The sequence below is a fragment of the Mesoplodon bidens genome (genome assembly GCF_964165515.1).
Source record: "Mesoplodon bidens genome assembly, chromosome: 4".
NCBI lineage: Eukaryota > Metazoa > Chordata > Mammalia > Artiodactyla > Ziphiidae > Mesoplodon > Mesoplodon bidens.
In genome coordinates, this window is record NC_138160.1 from 38197506 (window position 1) to 38216842 (window position 19337).

The 19337-nt window shown below is 39.4% G+C and overlaps 1 protein-coding gene across 4 annotated transcripts in view; it reads left to right on the plus strand.

Moving 5' to 3' along the window:
- Nucleotides 1–19337, plus strand: part of MRPS30 (mitochondrial ribosomal protein S30) — a 58883-nt gene that overhangs the window by 13161 nt on the left and 26385 nt on the right. Inside the window, exon 6 of one of the 4 annotated variants that reach the window (XM_081231270.1) lies at nt 18783–18871. The exons of 2 other annotated variants lie outside the window; for them this stretch is intronic. In XM_081231270.1, coding sequence (XP_081087396.1) covers nt 18783–18856 — 74 coding nt within the window. In that variant the 3' untranslated portion in view covers nt 18857–18871. Of the gene's footprint in view, nt 1–7786; nt 7822–18782; nt 18872–19337 lie in introns of those variants that run through there. One more of the 4 variants, XM_081231271.1, reaches the window with a different exon arrangement.

Below are 19337 nucleotides of genomic sequence, written 5' to 3' on the forward strand. Positions count from 1 at the left end.
ACCCCTCCAGGCGGTCACAAAGCACCGAGCTGATCTCCCTGTGCTATGCGGCTGCTTCCCACTATCTACCTTACGTTTGGTAGTGTATATATGTCCATGCCTCTCTTTCGCTTTGTCACAGCTTACCCTTCCCCCTCCCCATATCCTCAAGTCCATTCTCAGTAGGTCTGTGTCTTTATTCCTGTTTTACCCCTAGGTTCTTCATGACATTTTTTCCCTTAAATTCCATATATATGTGTTAGCATACGGTATTTGTCTTTCTCTTTCTGACTTACTTCACTCCATATGACAGACTCTAGGTCTATCCACCTCATTACAAATAGCTCAGTTTCGTTTCTTTTTATGGCTGAGTAATATTCCATTGTATATATGTGCCACATCTTTATCCATTCATCCGATGATGGACACTTAGGTTGTTTCCATCTCCAGGCTATTGTGAATAGAGCTGCAATGAACATTTTGGTACATGTCTCTTTTTGAATTATGGTTTTCTCAGGGTATATGCCTAGTAGTGGGATTGCTGGGTCATATGGTAGTTTAATTTTTAGTTTTTTAAGGAACCTCCATACTGTTCTCCATAGCGGCTGTACCAATTCACATTCCCACCACACAATAATTTTTTAATTACTCATTTACTGTTACAGAAATCGGAAAAAATCGTTGCTTTGGACAGAGGCAGGAAAAAATAAAAAATAAAAGGGAAAAAATGATACAGACAATATTGAGAATAGAAATCAAAGACCCACGGGTAAACAACATTGACATTGGACAATATTTGATTGGACAAGGTTGAATTTCTCATGAAAGGCCTTAGTATTCCAAAGTTTGGTAAAAAACTTTTTGTAAGACAACAATAATAGTACAAAATAAAAAGCAGGGACTAATAAGACTCCACAAAGTGTGAGAATTACAGGTAATAATATTCCAAATGTACAGACGTGATCACTGTCTTGGTGTGTAATAAGCACACTGTTGACTAAAATTCAGCAATAGTTACTATCCAAATAAGCTTATCTCTTCATTAAATATAGCTTATAAGACTATGTAGCTTTAAGAGTATTCTCATAATTAGCCTGCTTTAGATAATGTTCTGGATGTCATCCTTAGAACAAAATTAAGCTCAATCACATTTCTTTGTTTCTTTCCCTCTATGTAAAAATATGGAATTCTGTCTCAGGTCTTGATTACGTTTTGTGTTCTTTGTCATCCTACAGAATTCTGCATTTCACTCTGGAAATTTTTGTAATTAACTTTTAACGCTTGAAATTGGCTTTTGAAACTTTTAGAGTAGTTTGGACATAAGTTTGGGGTTTAATGTGTAGGTTGTATTTTTGGCTTTTTGCATCTTTAAAAGAAAGTTATGGTTATAAGGTGATTTATTTTTAAAATTATGTAAAGGAACTACCATTGGATTTAAAACGCAAGTAATGTTCTCTAGAAATGAATTGAATTGATGGGAAGTCCAAGTTGATGCATGCAAATGGGATATCACTTTTTTTTACCTTTTTAGTTTTTGGACAAAATAAATGAAGTTTTAAATCGGTGACTTATAGCAAAAACTTATATATTAACCAGTTTAGAAAAGCTGAAGACAGAAGAAAGTAACCATCTTTTATTTTTGTTTATTCTTTTTAATGTTTAATTAATTTATTATTTTGTTTTGGCTACGTTGGGTCTTTGTTGCTGCGCGCGGGCTTTCTCTAGTTGCGGCGAGAGGGCTTTCTCTAGTTGCAGCGAGCGGGGGCCACTCTTCTTTGCAGTGCGCAGACTTCTCATTGCGGTGGCTTCTCGTTGTGGAGCATGGGTTTTAGGTGCATGGACTTCAGTAGTTGTGGCATGTGGGCTTCAGTAGTTGTGGCACGTGGACTTAAGTAGTTGTGGCTCGCGGGCTCAGTTGCTCCGTGGCATGTGGGATCTTCCTGGACCAGGGCTCGAGCCCGTGTCCCCTGCATTGGCAGGCAGATTCTTAACCACTGCACCACCAAGGAAGCCCCCATCTTTTATTTTTGAATAGATAACTGTGTAAATGATTATAAACTTGATGCTTTAATATTTTAATTCAAACAAACACCCTCAGAATGTTTTTATAAAAGTTGTGTATTGGGCTTCCCTCGTGGCGCAGTGGTTGAGAGTCTGCCTGCTGATGCAGGGGACGCGGGTTCGTGCCCTGATCTTCCCGCCCTGATCCGGGAAGATCCCACATGCCGCGGAGTGGCTGGGCCCATGAGCCATGGCCGCTGAGCCTGCGCGTCCGGAGCCTGTGCTCCGCAACGGGAGAGGCCACAACAGTGAGAGGCCGGCATACTGCAAAAAAAAAAAAAAAAAAAAAAAAAGTTGTGTATTGATATAAAGATAAGATATTCACACCTTTAGCATTTTTTAGATGTGATAAATATATATATAAAATGGGAATTGTCATAGTCATTTTTGCTATGGCCTTATGGCCTTATTCATCTTGTAGAGGTATATACTGCAGAAATATGTAACCAAATAGCGTTATAAATGAGCTACCTGTACTTTTTATCATTTTAATTCTAGGTTTGAATTACTAGAACCTGTCATGATCTTAGGAAAATGAAAGCTTACATGATGTTTAGCCACTTGGAAAGTATTTCTCTGGGTCTTCAGTTCATGTAAAACTTGACTTTTATTTGCAAACTAACAGTACTTTTGTTATAAGCACTTTATTAGGATCTTCTGAAGCATTCCAATAAGTTTCCTCTCTTAATCAGTAATTAATCATTAATCATTAATGAAGAAGGTGGGCAGGATTTAAAGCCAGAATGTACATCAGGGATAATTTAGTTTGGCAGCTGAGTTCTGTTTTATGTCATTCATCTTTACCACAGATGGTGCAGGTTTTTTGTCTTAATTGGCAACATTAAAAGGGAGAGAGGTTTTAAAACATCCAGGTTTCAAGTTCTTTTGAAAAATAGTAAAATCTGATGACTCTAGGTTTACATTCTTTTGTGTTAACAATAGACAGACTCTGGAACTTGTCTGCTCTGGGTCCCTTTAGAGGGGACATACTCTCTCCAGTTTGTCCCAGTCCCCCCACCACCCACTCGTCATTTTTACTCTCTTGACCAACATCATCTGTTATGCTTCACTAATTTCTGTTAAATGTTTTGTCTCTAAGGCATTGAGTTTATGACCCCTGAGGTCCAGATTACCGTTAAGAACTTGTATTACTAGTGGTAAAATTCAACCTTTATGATTACTTTTCAGGCTTTAGGATCTCAGTTTTCTATCAACATACATGAATGATAAATTGAATTCAAATGAGGAGTTCAATTTCATTTGAGATAATTAAGTGAAACCTGGTCTTTGAGTGAAAGAAGATATATTAGTTACCTGGCAAAATACATGAACTTCTGTTCCCTACCTCTTTTGCTGAATGAAAGGCAAAGTGAAACCTGATTTGTTTTGTTTTGACAGTTTATTAATCATGAGGTTGGGAGAAATTTTGTCTATTTTCACAGAACCAAAGTTGGCAACCAGAGAATATTTGGACACTATATGGAGTATTTTGTTTCCCTTTATAGTCTATGTTGGGTTGTCTACAGTATCACCCTCCCCAGTTGTGGAAGAATGGTTAGGATGCTCTTACAGAGTTGAGCCTTTATCAGACTAGAGAAGATGCCCAAATGGTGGTCAAACACAGACTGGTTAGAAGGCTGTGAAGTAACCTATTAAAAAACAAAAACAGAAACAAAAGAAACCTTTGACTTCTGTGTCCCAAAATGGTAGACTAGATTATTTGGTTCAATCTTCCTGCTATAATATCTGACTAAATATAACAAATATCCACTTGAAGGCAATTAGAGAGGTAACAAGGTAGTGAGTAATTGCCAGACTGATATCAGGAAGAAAATGGAAATCCAGAAAGGTGAACCTAGTCTTGGGTCTGCTTTTGCTCTGGAGGGGGAATTTGTTAACCAAGAAGAGGAGGCTGAAAGGTTGAGTAGAATTTTAATAGTCTTGTGAGATTAGAAGGACAGAAGTTATAGCACAGCACCTCCAAGTTTGGGACTTGGGTAGAATTCCTTGGTTTGAGACCCTGAAGGATCACATTCAAGGTATAAAGGTGAACTAGAAGCAAACCATTCACATAGAATATAGCTTAGAATTGAGTCAACTAGATAGCTTAGAAAAATCTGAAGTTTTGAAAGTAGATTAACATGATCTGAGATTTTTAGTGCCCTGGGAATCTGAAAGATGCAAGTTTGAAGAAGGAGAACAGGTTCCTAGGTCTCAAATTATTTCTACAAAACTTTTTCAAATACAATATATCCATATAATAATTGGGCACAAGAGGAGAAAGACGGTCAGAATGAAAATCAGCAGAAACAATAGACAATAGAAACAGACCCAAAGGGGCATCAAATATTTGGATTGTGAAATAGACTTTAAAATTGATGTTTACTATGTTCAAGGAGATAGAATAAAAGATTGAAAATTTCAATATAGAACTGGAAACTATAAAAAATGTCATTGCAGATTTGTAAAAGAGCCAAATATTCAAGAACTAGAAAAACAAAACAGTAAAAAAAATTAAGGACACTGTATTAGTTGTCTATTCTGCATAACATATAACTGCAGACTTAGCTTCTTAAAACAACATACATTTATTATCACAGTTTCTGTGGATCTGGAGTTCAGCCATGGCCTAATTGGGTTCTCTGATTCAGAGTCTCACAAGGCTGCAATCAAAGTATCCATCAGGGGAAGGGTGTCATCTGAAGGCTCAGCTAGGGAAAGATCTGCTTCAAATTTGTGTGGTTGCAAGCAGGTTGTTGGACTGAAGTCCTCAGTTCCTTACTGGCCATTGGGTAGGGACATCCTTCAGTTCCTTGCCATATGGGCCTCTCCGCTAGAGCAGCTTACAATAGAAAGAGCATATAGAGCGAGTCTACTAACAAGATTGTTGGTCAGAAGGCCAAGTCACTGTGTCCAGTCCATAACCAAGGGGAGGGGATTGCACAAGGTCATGAATAGGAGGTGTGAATCATTGGAGACAAATGATTCTTAGAGTCTGCCTACCAAAGATTATAAATACCACTGAAGAGAGAATTCCTGAATTGGAAAGTCAGAATAAAATATCCATAATAAATGTTGTCTTCATAAACTTTTTTACTCTGCCATTACCAATAAAGAAGGGTTGATATTTACCCATGCCCAGAAGAATGGAAGTAGTGTAGAGAGAGGATAAATAAGGATATATGTTAATTGAATACAGGAGCTTAGAAATAAGGAGACTTAGGGAAGGAAATGAAGGATCAAACTAGGTATTTAGGAATCCCATTTTTTCTTGTTCTGGATGCCAGTGGGTACCCCATCTGTAGTACTCTTTGTAATGAGCTATACATAATTTGTGGCTTAGTTGATATTTTTGATGTTGATTAATAACATGCCAGTGGATAATCAGTAGAAACCTGTGTCTATAAACTACTAGCCATAGCACATATTTTATCTTGCTCATTTTCTTTCTACACAGGATTTTTCAAGGTGCAAACATCATATTTCTGAGAAGTATACAATTTTTTAAAATAGGTGTTTATTTTTTAATTGGCCATTACCTCATGGGAGGTGATATTTGTAAATATATTTCAAATTAGCATGCATCTCCATAAATAAATTCTTTAAATGTCCAAAAACACCCAACATGACAACTGTAGGTTAAGAACCAGTTTTAGTTTATCTCATAGGTGTTCTGTCTTTGTTCAGCTTAGTTATAATGGAAAAACGCTTTAATGTTAACAGAATTTCTTTAGAATAAACCATTAATATGTCTGAAAGACCAATTTCACCTGGCAAAATTGGAGAGGAAATAGTAATTTGGAAAACCAAGTTACTGTAACCTTTGATAAGCAAAGGCCTCTATAATGTAAGTCATTATATTATTTCTCCTTTTTAAGAATTCATAAATTTAATGGTCCTATCAGTTGCATGTTAGTTTGAAAATGGTCTCGAGCTAGATTCATACTGAATAAAATCCAGAAACTTTCTTCATAATTTGACTAGATGCAAAGGAAGCTAAGAAGAAAAAGGAAAACATGGCGAATAAACTTCTTAATTCCAGGTACTATATTAACATGAAATCAGTCAACCTTCAACACCCATATTCATTTGAAACTCGATGACATTGTTTAGTTTCTTATCATGCACTACCCAAGGGACATATAGATAAATATTTTAACATCCCTATGTAGAAGCATCCAGTCAGGTTTATGACTTTGTTTATATCAAATCATATCCTATGTATTAATTTTATCCACTTAGGTAGAGAATGGATAGGCCTTTGATTTAGTTTAGAAAATCAGATTTTCATATTGTTTTGTTTTTTAGCTTCATTTTAATCTGTAGAATATAAGATTATTTTTGTTGTCAATGTGAAATATGTAATCATTATAGAAAATTTGAAAAACACAGAGAAGTGGGAAAAATAATCTCATACTGTTAACATTTTGGACTGTTGCCTTATATCTATGCATTTTTGTTGACAAAATGTTTTATGTTTTTATTTCATAATCAAATTACTGTAAGTTTCTATATTCTATGAATAGTCTTTTGGGGGTATTTTGAAAGGTGATTGAATAGTAACAGTATTATACACTGAAGGAGAAATACTTAAACATGAAATTTCCACAATATTAAGTTCACATTCATTTATGGGGGAAAAAGAATCATAATTTTTTCAATTGTAAAAAACTTGAACATGATAATTCTTTAAGATTAGCTAATGTGGGCATAAATATATTTAATATTGGACTAGTTCACAAGTATGCAGATGATTATATCCTTTCAGTATATTTGCAAGATTTCCATATCTCACCACCTTGGTGTGATTCATAATTGGAAAAATAAAGGATCTGTGTATTTGGAAAGCCCTAAAGGAAGAAAAAAATATCTATACAATTATCCTCTGGTAAAGTGTAATTTGTTGCAACCTTCAGAACTAGGATTTTAAATGTCATTTAAAAGAACAAATGCCAGAGAATTCTAGGTCTCATGTTACCTGAAAATGTAAACAAATTTTAAAATCGATTTGACAGTTGGATCTAAAAATCTAGATTGAAGTCTTGCTTCTATCATTAACTAGGTAAGTGACTTAAGACCACTCAGTTTTTCTTGAATTCAGTTCCTTCATATAATAAATTGAGGGGATAGAACAAGAAGATCTTCAAAATCCCTCCTAACTCTAATGTGCGATGAATCATTCCTTCTAAGCCTGTCACAGCAGATGTGATTTGCCATTAACATTATTTTTTTTAATTTCTTTTTTAAACCTCCTGTTTCCAAATGGCAAAATGGTAATGTTCTTGAGAGCTGGAGAGTTGTGTGGGGTTCAGCTTGCCCTTTCACTAAATTTCTTCAGTTGTGATATTTTTCTTTCATACATTTTCCCCCATGGTACTATCCCCTAAGGGATAGACTCATAAACTTTTAGAATAAAAGGAAATTTAATGGTCATCAAATTCAACCCACGATTCAGTGCTCAAATATCCTCTAAAATATTTGCACCAAATACTCAGCTCTGTGCCTAAAGATTGAAGATTTATTACCTCCCTAGGCTGCCATTTTCCCAGTTTGTACTGTACTGATTACTAGACAAAGTTTATTTTGAGTTGAAATCTCTTTTCTGGTAGCTTCTTCCCATTTATAACTGCCTATCTCAAGGTTATTTGGATATCTTCTCCATTTCTTTTCATCAAGTACATTTTTTAGCATCTTACTATGTTCTCTTTTAAAAAAAATATTTATTTTATTTATTTGGTTGCACCAGGTCCTAGCTGTGGCATGTGAAGTCTTAGTTGCGGCATGCATGTGGGATCCAGGTCCCCAACCAGGGATTGAACCCAGCCGGGCCCCCTGCATTGGGAGCGCAGAGTCTCAACCACAGCACCACCAGGGAAGTCCCTGTCTTACTATGTTCTTTTAATTGGAAACAACCTAACTGTTCAACAATAAGGGATTGCTGAAATAAATTTTTCCCAATCTACATAAAAGGAGTACTGCATTAGTTTCCTAGAGTTGCCATAACAAATAACCACATATTTGGTGGCTTAAAATGATAGACATTTATTCTTTCACACTTTTGGAGGCCAGAAGTCCAAGATTAAGGTTTGGCAGTCATGTTCCTTCTGAAAGCTTTAGGGGAGAATCTTTCCTTGTCTCTTCAAGCTTCTGGTGGCTCCTGGCATTCCTTGGTTTATGTCAGCATAGCTCCAATTTCTGCTTTGTCTTCACATGGTCTTCTTCCCAGTGTCTGTGTGTGTTTTCTCCTTTTCTCACAAGGATGCCAGTGATTGGATTTAAGGTGAACACTAAATCCAGAATGATTTCATCTCAAGATCCTTAACTAATTACATCTTCAAAGACTGTTATTTCCAAGTAAGTTAACATTCTCAGCTTCCAGGTGGACATGAGTTTGGGGGGATACTCTTCAACCCATGACAAATACTATAAAACTACTTAAAATGATGAAATGGATAAGTACTCAGTTAGTCGTACACTATCTTGTAGGACCAGGCACAAGTTCTCATTGATCGTTTGGGAACATCCTATTTTAATAAGTCTATCATCATTAAGCTTTTTAACAAATTATCAACATGTGTAGTGTTATGTGTTGAATTGTGCCCCCCTCCCAAATTATACTGAAGTCCTAACTCCTAGTACTTCAGTGTGTGAGCTTATTTGGAAAGAGTCACTACAGATGTAATCTGTTAAGAGGAGGTCAGACTGGGGTAGGGTGGGCTCTTTATCTGATATGACTGGTGTCCTTACAAGAAAAAGACACAGGAGGGAAAAACCATGTGACAACAAAGGCAGATTGAAGTGTTGCAGCCGCAAGCCAAAGAATGCCAAAGATGGCCAGTAAACCACCAGAAACTAGGAAGAAGCAAAGAAGGATTCCCTCCTACAGGTTTCAGAGGAACATCTGCCCTCTCTGCCAACACCCTGATTTTGGACCCCTAGCCTCCAGAACTGTGAGATAATAAACTTCTGTTGTTTTAAATCACCTAGTTTGTGGTAGTTCGTTTTGGCGGCCCTAGTAAACCAACACGGGTACAGTTGATCCTTGAACAAGATGGGGGGCTTAGGGGTGTCAGCCTTCTGCACAGTCCAAAATCTGAGTATAACTCTACAGTTGGCCCTTTGCATACATGGTTCTGCATCTGTGGATTCAACCAACTGTGGATCCAGTAGTACTGTAGTATGTATTTAGTGAAAAAATCGGCATATACATGGATCTATGCAATTCAAACCTGCATTGTTCCGGGGTCCACTGTAGTTTAAAAAACAAAACAAAACAAAAACAAAAGAAACTCTGAGCTCTAGGAACAGGATTTCTGAACTCTAAAAGCCTCCTCCAATAATAAGTTGTGTTCTTTTTTGTTTTTTTTTAACATCTTTATTGGAGTATAATTGCTTTACAATGGTGTGTTAGTTTCTGCTGTTTCTGCTGTATAACAAAGTGAATCAGCTATACACATACATATATCCCCATAACCCCTCCCTCTGCGTTCCCCTCTCACCCTCCCTATCCCACCCCTCTAGGTGGTCACAAAGCACCGAATGTCTAGCAATAAAGGAATAGATATATCAGTTGTTATATGTTCATATGAACATACTAGTGTTTAAATGAATGAACATGAACGAATCTGGAAAACAAAGTTGGGGGGAAAAAGCAAGTTGTCGAAAGATATGGTCAGTATCATCCCATCTATGTAAGTTTTAAAAGTCCAGAGAATATTACATTGGTAATGCTATACAGGTGTAGTAAAATATAAAAATATAAACTGGAAGCTCTGTACATACTTCTGGATATTACAGTATGATGAGGGAGGAAGTGGAATAGCATTGGAGTGGGGTGATGGTTATGTTTGGTGGTTCCGTTTGGTTATTTTAGTTATGTTTGCAACATTTTATTTATTTTAGAAAAGGAGGATCAGGAATAAGTATGGTAAAATGATAGTATTTGTTAAGATTGAATGATGGGTATATTGGTTTTCATTCAATATTTTCTAAGTTTTCTGAATGCTTGAAATATACATATGTTATAAAATTTATGTAAATGTTTTGTGCCGGTCTCAGTCTATTTATAACCAGTGTTGTGGCTGGACCAGCCCTTATGGTTCTTATTATGACTGCAAGATGTCCTCAGCAATAACCATCACCAAACTTGGAAAAAAAAAGTTTTATTACTTAAAGGTCCTGGAAATTACACCTGGGGCCACACAGCAAGGTTGCCGGTAGAGAGAGAGCATGAGGCTGGGGTTCTGTTTTTTGGGGGATCGAGGCTGGGGGCCTAGGATTTCACGGGCTCACTCTTTATTGGTGAATTTAAATATAAGTGGAAATTTTAAGCACAGAAAGAGAAAAAAAAGCAGCCCAAGTGGTCAGTTACAGAAATCAACAAAGATCTCTAAAACAAGGGAGACTACAGTGGGGTGGCGGTGATGTCCTGGCTCTATTTCTGTGACTGGCAATGTGTTCATTTGAGATAGCTTTCTTTGAGGGGGATGACTCTTTGTAGTGGATGACAGCAATCAAAGCTTAAGTCAGGCACTTGCATTACAAAAGAGAAAAAAAAAACACCCATTCAGGGCTTACACTACATTTATAAAAATAAAAATAAATATAACATGTATATAACAAAAGTGTGTGTGTGTGTGTGTGTGTGTGTGTGTGTGTGTGTGTGTGTGTGTGTGAAAAACATAGGCAAAGGAAAGGCAGGACAAACTTCTGAGTAGTATAAGCATGGAGAATCCTAGGAATAAGAAACTGGCTTAAATGCACAAACTTATTTGAGAATCCACATTCCCATATGACAATCTAGTACAATTTTCTGGTTTTAAAGTACAGGCATACCTCAGATATATTGCGGGTTTGGTTCCAGACCATTGCAATAATGTGAGTCACGAATTTCTTGGTTTCTCGGTGCATATAAAAGTTAAGTTTATACTATACTATAGTCTGTACAATAGCATTATGTCTAAAAGATAATGTACACACCTTAGTTAAAAAATAGTTTGGCATATTTTTAGCAAAAAAGTATTTTTTTTTCTGAGCAGTATGTCTCAACAGTGGGCTTAAGATATCCAGTAAGCAATGTTGTAAATATAATCATCCAGTCTTTGTTGTTCCATTTCTAGATTGCAGAGTAGATTGAGCGTAATTCTTAAGGGCCCTAGGATTTTGGGAATAGTAAATGAGCATTGACTTCAACTTAAAGTCACCAGCTGCATTAGCCCCTAACCAGAGAGTCAGCCTGTCCTTTGAAGCTTTGAAGGCAGGCATTGACTCCCCCTCTCTAGCTATGAAAGTCCTAGATGGCATCTTCTTCCAATATAAGGCTGTTTTGTCTACACTGAAAATCTCTTGTTTAGTGTAGCCACCTTCGTTAATGATCTTAGCTGCATCTTCTGGATAACTTGCTGCAGCTTCTACATCAGCACTTGCTGCTTCACTCTGCACTTTTATGTTATGGAGATGGCTTCTTTCCTTCAACCTCATGAACCAACCTCTACTAGCTTCAGACTTTTGTTCTGCAGCTTCCTCACCTCTCTCAGCCTTCACAGAATTACAGAGAGTTAGAGCCTCTCCGTGGATTAGGCTTTGGCTTAAAGAAATGTTCTGGCTGGTTTGATCTTCTATCCAGACCACTAAAGCTTCCTCCATGTCAGCCAGAAGGCTGTTTTGCTTTCCTGTCATTTGTGTGCTCCTTGGGTAGCACTTTTCATTTCCTTCGAGAACTTTTCCTTTGTATTCGCAATTTGGCTAACTGTTTTGTGCAAGACCTATCTTGGCTTTCAACATGCTTTCCTCACTAAGCTTAATCATTTCTAGCTTTTGATTTAAAGTGAGAGACATGTGGCTTTTCTTTTACTCGGACGGTTAGAGGTCATTGTATGGTTGTTAATTGGCCTAATTTCAAGATTGTTGTGTCTAGGGATTAGAGAGGCTAGAGGAGAGGGAGAGAGAACCACTGTCTTAAATGAGCGCAGTTTGTGGCACCCGTAAACAATTACAATAGTAACATCAAAGATCACTGATCACACATCTCCATAACAAATACAATAACAATGAAAAATTTGAAATATTGCAATAATTACCAAAATGTGATATAGAGACAGGAAGTGAACAAACGCTGTTGGAAAAATTGCACCGATAGACTTGCTCAACACAGGGTTGTCACAAACATTCAGTGTGCAAAAACAACAAAAAAAAGCACTGTGAAGTGCAAAAAAGTCAAATCTCAATAAAATAAGGTATGCCTGTAAGCCAGAGAAGTTTAGAGATTTGCCCAAGGTCCCATGTATATTGGTGTAAAGCTGGGTCTAGAATCCAAGTGTTCTGAGTCCTGTCCCGTGTTCTTCCTAAATTGCCACAAATAGGTCATTAGTGTACAACTCATGATTTGTACTTTGGCTTCACAAGGTAGATCATGTTGTGAGCTGTATTTCATAGATTCCCTTTATTTTATATTCTCCTAGTTCCTTCTATAGTGAAAGGCATTTTGATGTATTAATAGTAGGAAGCCCAGAGTAACTCTGAGATGATACAATTTACTTCCATGTGAGAAGCTCCCGGTTGGCATCAAGCTTGAGACTCAAGTAATCATTAGCTTTTAGGATTTTTTTGCAGCACAAAATCAATGACTTATTGACCTATCTCTGTTTGCCAAGCCAGGCTTACAGTAGTAGTACAGGTGTGCTGCTGTCACACCCAAAGGTCGGTTGTTTGAGAGTTCTGCTGGTATGTGTATTAACTAGCAACCTTTTGGGTTAAAAGAAAAATATATTGTTTATTTTCAACTCTAGTTAGTAAAAAAAACAAAGTGTTCAATGCTTATATTAGATTCCAGATTGTCTTATCTTTTCTTGACAATCTAGATAAATAGACTGTGACTAGACACCATTTTTAGTGCTGTCAAATATTTTGTAGAACTACATAGATTTTGTGGAGGAGGGGTTGTATTTTTAGCAAAGGAATTGTTTCCTTGGGGAAAAATACTGAACATGGAAGTATTAAAACAAGTGACAGGGAATGGAGGTCATTTATTGCACCTATCTTCTTTGTCCTATGTTTATAGTCACTAAGCATTCCCTGGGGAGGGAGCAAAGAGCTGGGTGTCAGGAACTGGATTCTTGCTATTCTGATCAGTCCACCTTTATCAGTTATTTGCCATATGTCATTTCTCCATCTGGAAATGGATTTTTTTTTTTTTTTAATACATGGACTCCCGTATTTTTTTAAATTTATTTTTGGCTGTGTTGGGTCTTCGTTTCTATGTGAGGGCTTTCTCTAGTTGCGGTGAGTGGGGGCCACTCTTCATCGCAGTGCACGGACCTCTCACGATCGCGGCCTCTCTTGTTGCAGAGCACAGGCTCCAGACGCGCAGGCTCAGTAGTTGTGGCTCACGGGCCTAGTTGCTCCGCGGCATGTGAGATCTTCCCAGACCAGGGCTCGAACCCGTGTCCCCTGCATTGTCAGGCAGATTCTCAACCACTGCACCATCAGGGAAGCCCCTGGAAATGGATTTTAATGCTAAATCCAGAGATACGGTGTGAGAAGGTATTAATTAATTCTTATTAAATATAACCATTTACAGGGCTTCAGTATTAATGTTTGACTGTTTGAAAATGTTAAAACATCTGCAGCAGAGAGGCATTGGACATGGGGGAAAGTAACAAAACATTTAATTTGGACCTTCTGCAGTGAGCAGTATGACAGCTTACATGATATGCTTTGGAGGTTACAAAGGCCTGTTGCAGGAGTGGTTTGTTTCTGCTCCACGATGCCCGGGGTTTCACCTGGTAAAACTCAAGTTCTGGGAGTGACTCAACACCTACATTCTGGGGTCATCTGGAGCCACCTTTACTCACATGTCTGGCAGTTGATGCCAGCTGTTGGCTGGGATCTCAGCTGGAGCTAGCTGACTAGACTACATGCACTTGGCCTTTCTATGTGACCTGGGCCTCCTCACAGCATAGAGGACTTAGAGTGGTTGGACTTTTTATGTGATGGCTCAGGGTTCCATAAGGGAGTGTCTAAAAAGAACTGTTGGAGGCTGCATGGCCTTTTCTGACTTAGTCTCAGAAGTCCCATAGCATCACTTCCATTGTGACCAGTTATAAACCTACCAAGAATCAAGAGAAGGAGGCAGAGACCCCTCTTCCTGATGACAGGAATATAAAAATAATTTGGAATCATGTTTTGTTTTTTTTTGGTTTTTGGTTTTTTTTTTTGGCGGTACACGGGCCTCTCACTGTTGTGGCCTCTCCCGTTGCAGAGCACAGGCTGCAGACGCGCAGGCTCAGCGGCCATGGCTCACGGGCCCAGCTGCTCCGCAGCATGTGGGATCTTCCCGGACCGGGGCACGAACCCGTGTCCCCTGCATCAGCAGGCTGACTCTCAACCACTGCGCCACCAGGGAAGCCCTGGAATCATGTTTTAAAACTGATACAGGCGCCTAAATGAGAAGGAAATCCAAAAAAAGAGGGGAATATATGTATACATATAGCTGATTCACTTTGCTGTACAGCAGAAACTAAGACAACATTGTAAAGCAGCTATACTCCAATAAAAATTAAAAAACAAAAAACAAAAAAAAAACTGACATAGGCTACATGACTTGAAGGCCTCTAAAATCAAAAAAAGAGGACAACAAAAGGAAAATGGTGAGAAACTCTGCCCTCTTTACCCAGATCAGGCTGCCTGTGGAAGGTTCAGCTCTAATTAAGCTGTGGCTGCTGCCTGCTATCCAAGTGTTGCTTTAGTGATTACTCTGAGGTTCTCACACGTCTTCTTTCAGGAAGCCCTCCACACTGACATTAGATTAGCATGGACAGTGAGGACCCCTAGCCTCAGCCACATTAATTGGTCTCTGTTACCCACTAGGAGGGAGTAGCAAAAAACGGCCACTTCATCATGTCAGCCTACTTAAAGTATTCAGTGTTAAATTACTTACTCCCAGATGTATGAAAAGGTTTTTCAGGTTTCAACACTCTTTTTAGTACAATTTCAAGGAATCTCCTTCCTTAATATAGAGCTCCTCAATATAATATTGTCTTCCAGGAGTACTGCCTGTCCTCATACCTACCACAGAACCTTGGCGGGACTTGGTTTCACGATTCCCGACACAGACTCCATGTCCTCTCAGACTCATGAGACAGGACATTTTTGAGAAGGAGCTGATTATCCCAGTCAAACACTGGCCGTCCAAGTCTCACTGTGGTGTGGACTCCACAGTGCTTCCAAACATTTTTTTATATCACAGAGCCCAAAGAAATTTATATTTACTCAGCATCCTCTTTTAAATAGGAAGGGTCTATTTTTTTTAATTATTAGAGATTTACTTGGCTAGAATAGTACACTTTAAAGTACAAAAAGTTCCATTGGTAGTGATTTCTCAGAAAATTAATAGTGTTACAATGCTTGTTTCTTCTTTTGACTTCTTTTTTTTTTTTTTTGCGGTACACGGGCCCCTCACTGTTGTGGCCTCTCCCGTTGCGGAGCACAGGCTCCGGACGCACAGGCTCAGCGGCAATGGCTCACGGGCCCAGCCGCTCCACGGCACGTGGGATCCTCCCGGACCGGGGCACGAACCCGCATCCCCTGCATTGGCAGGCGGACTCTCAACCACTGCGCCACCAGGGAAGCCCCCGACTTTTTTTTTTTTTACAACTTTATTGGAGTATAATTGCTTCACAATGGTGTGTTAGTTTCTGCTTTATAACAAAGTGAATCAGTTATACATATACATCTGTTCCCATATCCCTTCCCTCTTGCGTCTACCTCCCTCCTACCCTCCCTATCCCACCCCTCCAGGCAGTCACAAAGCACCGATCTGATCTCCCTGTGCTATGCAGCTGCTTCCCACTAGCTATCTATCTTATGTTTGGTAGTGTATATATGTCCATGCCTCTCTCTGGCTTTTTCACAGCTTAGGAAGGGTCTATTTTTAATCAGCGGCAACTGGCTTATGTATTCCTCCCATCCATTTCTCCATGTGCCTGTGTAAAAGGAATCAATATTTGTATACCTATAGACCATTCTTGCCAGGCTGATTAGGAAACTGTGGGTAGAGAAAATCACTCTGGACTAGGGGTCTAAAAATCTAAATTCCAAACCTGTCTTTACCATGTGAGTCGTCTCATGCTCTTGGTCAAATCAATTGCCCTTATTATTTAGTGCTTCCTTTTGCCTCACTTTCCTTTCTCCATTTACTTGTTTCTTCTACTATTCTTTTCCTCATAAAATAGTTCTTCATATTTTTCATTAATGATACTGACCTTACCTGTCCTTTCTGTGCCAGTGAAACAGATCATCTTTGGGAGATGATCTCTTCTTGCGTAAAAGATGGCTGTATATTCGAAGTGACAATTTAGGTGACTCTGTTTTGTCTATCTGGCAGTGTTTACCAGAAAAAGCTTTTTTGGCCATTGTAGGGAAACATGTTAGCTATTTGGAATGGTTTCACTGGTTGAAATCCGAATCTAGATAAGGAGACTGTAGCTGCTCAACTGGCATCCCAAATCCTACAGTAAATCTGAAGACACTTATAGTTTGACAGTGCTATGGAAAGGAAGCCTAAGAGAAACTTCTTTTGAGCAAACATGTGACCCAAATGTGACATGATTCCACTTTGGTTATATCTTTCCCCACGTTTCCTTAGCTGAATATAATTTTTTCCATTGGGTGGTAGATAAAGATAAAGGAACAAAAAATCAATGTCTGAAGATGAAGTCCTTGGAGTAAAAGAATAAGAAATAAGGTATGAGGAGGAATGATGGGACTGAGTGTGGAGGTGGATGTAGGCTTGTGGTGAGTGTGGGCGTCATGGTGAGTGGGTGGAATGGTGGCAGAAATCAGAGGGCTTCTCTTAATACAACATTCAAAGCAGAGCAAAAGCTTTCATTTCTGGGGGGGCCTGTGGGTCCTGCACTGTAAAGACGAGCCCTCGGAACATCTGGCTTTGAAGGCCAGCAGGGCTTGCATACAGGAGAGCTGGAGGGCTGTAGGAAACAAAGATCCCAGTCTTAAAAGGCACATACAAAATCTCACATACTCTGAGGCCCACCGCAGAGGCAGTAATTTGAAAGGAACCTGGGTCAGACTAACATGCTGATATTAGAGAGCCTCCCAGGGTGGCAGGAAGCAACTGGAACATCCTCTGGGGACCCAGCTCTTGGCCGTAACAATTTTGGGGAGCTTGTTCTACAATGAGGACACTGATGCTGACAAGCACCATTTTGGAGTCCTCCCTCTACTTATTAGTGCCGGAGACTTACCCCCCTGCAACTGGTCTGCACCAGTCCTGGGACACTCCAGTCCAAGTAGCTAGTCACAATGAGACCCAGCCCCACCTACCAGTGGGCTGGCACCAGCCCTGGGATTCCCTGGGCCATGCATCCAGCTGAGCCAGGACATGGCCCCTTCCACCAGTGGCTGGCAGCCTCTACGGGAGACAGGGCCTGGCAGTCAACTGTGCCAGGGGTTAGCCCCGTCTACCACAGTTGTCAGTCCCACCATAACAGAAGGGCCAATGCGGTTGACATAGGAGGCATCACAGGAGAATATTGTGCTGGTGATCAGAGAGGAATGCACTGCTGCGCCCCATAGGGAATCTCCTACATCAGGCCTCTTCTCCAAGATCAGGAAATGTAACTAACTCACCTAATACATAGAAATAAAAACAGAGAATTAGGCAAAATGAGACAACAGAGGAATATGTTCCAAATGAAGGAATAAGATAAACCCCAGAAGAAGAACAAAGCAAAGTGGTCCATAGTTTCTCAATTTCTTACATTTGAATGAAAAAAAAAAAGAAAAGAAACAGTACATCAGTAGGGAATCATGGAATTTTCTGTTGCTAAAATATACATTTTGATAGTTATGTATACAAGGATATGCCTTACTTTTAATCAGTGATAAGCCATGGATTAAGAAGTCAGTTATCTGGGGCCTCCCTGGTGGTGCAGTGGTTGAGAGTCCGCCTGCCGATGCAGGGGATACGGGTTCGTGCCCCGGTCTGGGAGGATCCCATATGCCGCGGAGAGGCTGGGCCCGTGAGCCATGGCTGCTGGGCCTGCGCGTCCGGAGCCTGTGCTCCGCAACGGGAGAGGCCACAACAGTGAGAGGCCTGCATACCGCAAAAAAAAAAAAAAAAAAAAAAGTCAGTTATCTGGAGGGCCTTTCATACCTTGTATCTCCCCAAAGTTTTGAGACTACACCATCACTGAACTTGTCAGCTAGGTTGAAAATCCTGCTGTACTAAGCTTTTGGTACCTGTTAAGTGTGTTTCACTTTTCCAAATGTGAGAAGGAAACTAAAGTTTGTAAACTACTGTTTCAACAGACCTTCATATGTGAAAATCTGGATTTAGACAATAGACAAATTGGAGGTAACAGCTTTAAGATATTCCAAACACTTCTCATGTTCTTCACATGTTCAATGGCCATGTGTACCTAAAAAACTCTCAGGTTTCTTTCTACAGCCAGGAGTTTGCTCCTGATCACCACCTGGATGTCCCAAATATGCTCAAACTCCACATGCCCCAAACTGGACTCATTAGCCTCCTGTCCTTTTCAGTGTTCCCAAATCCATGGATTGGCACAGCTGTTTACACAGTCTCCTGTCTGGAAAGTTGGGAGTCATTTTTTACATCCATACTTTCCTTCCCATATCCAGTCAGTTACCAGGTGTTGAAGATTCCTAAAGATGTTTCCTTCTCACCATTCATTTCTTCCCCTACCAATTCTGTCTTATTTCAGATCCTCACCACTCCTCATCTGGACAATTCCAAGGGTCTTCTTACTTGCCTCCAGTCTCACTGCTCTCTACTTAGCCTTCACAATGCAATCAGAAGGATACAAAGATTTCCCTCTGAATGAAATCCATGCTTCATAACAAGGCCTGCAAGACCCCTGGTCACCTTTCTGGCCTGAAGTCCCGTCATGCTTCACTTTTTCGTGTTTAGCTATACTGAACAAGATGTCTTTCATTAAATGCACCGAATTGATCCTGAGCTCCTTGTCCTTACATGACGAAGCTCCAGATTTACCTTTATATGTGAACCACTTCTTGGCTCTTCCACACAGACTGAGGCTCACTGCCCATTTACTCCACACAGACTTCCATTACATCCCCATTTTATTGCATTTATTGTTCCTAGGTTCCTTGAGAGTATGGATTACGTCTGTTCTTTGTTCAGGCTGTAGTACATTGCACAGTGCCTGGTACATTATAATTCTCAGTAAATATCTGGCTAATGAATGAATGCACCCCCCTGATTAGAACCCTCAACAAAAGCAATCAAAATATAATTT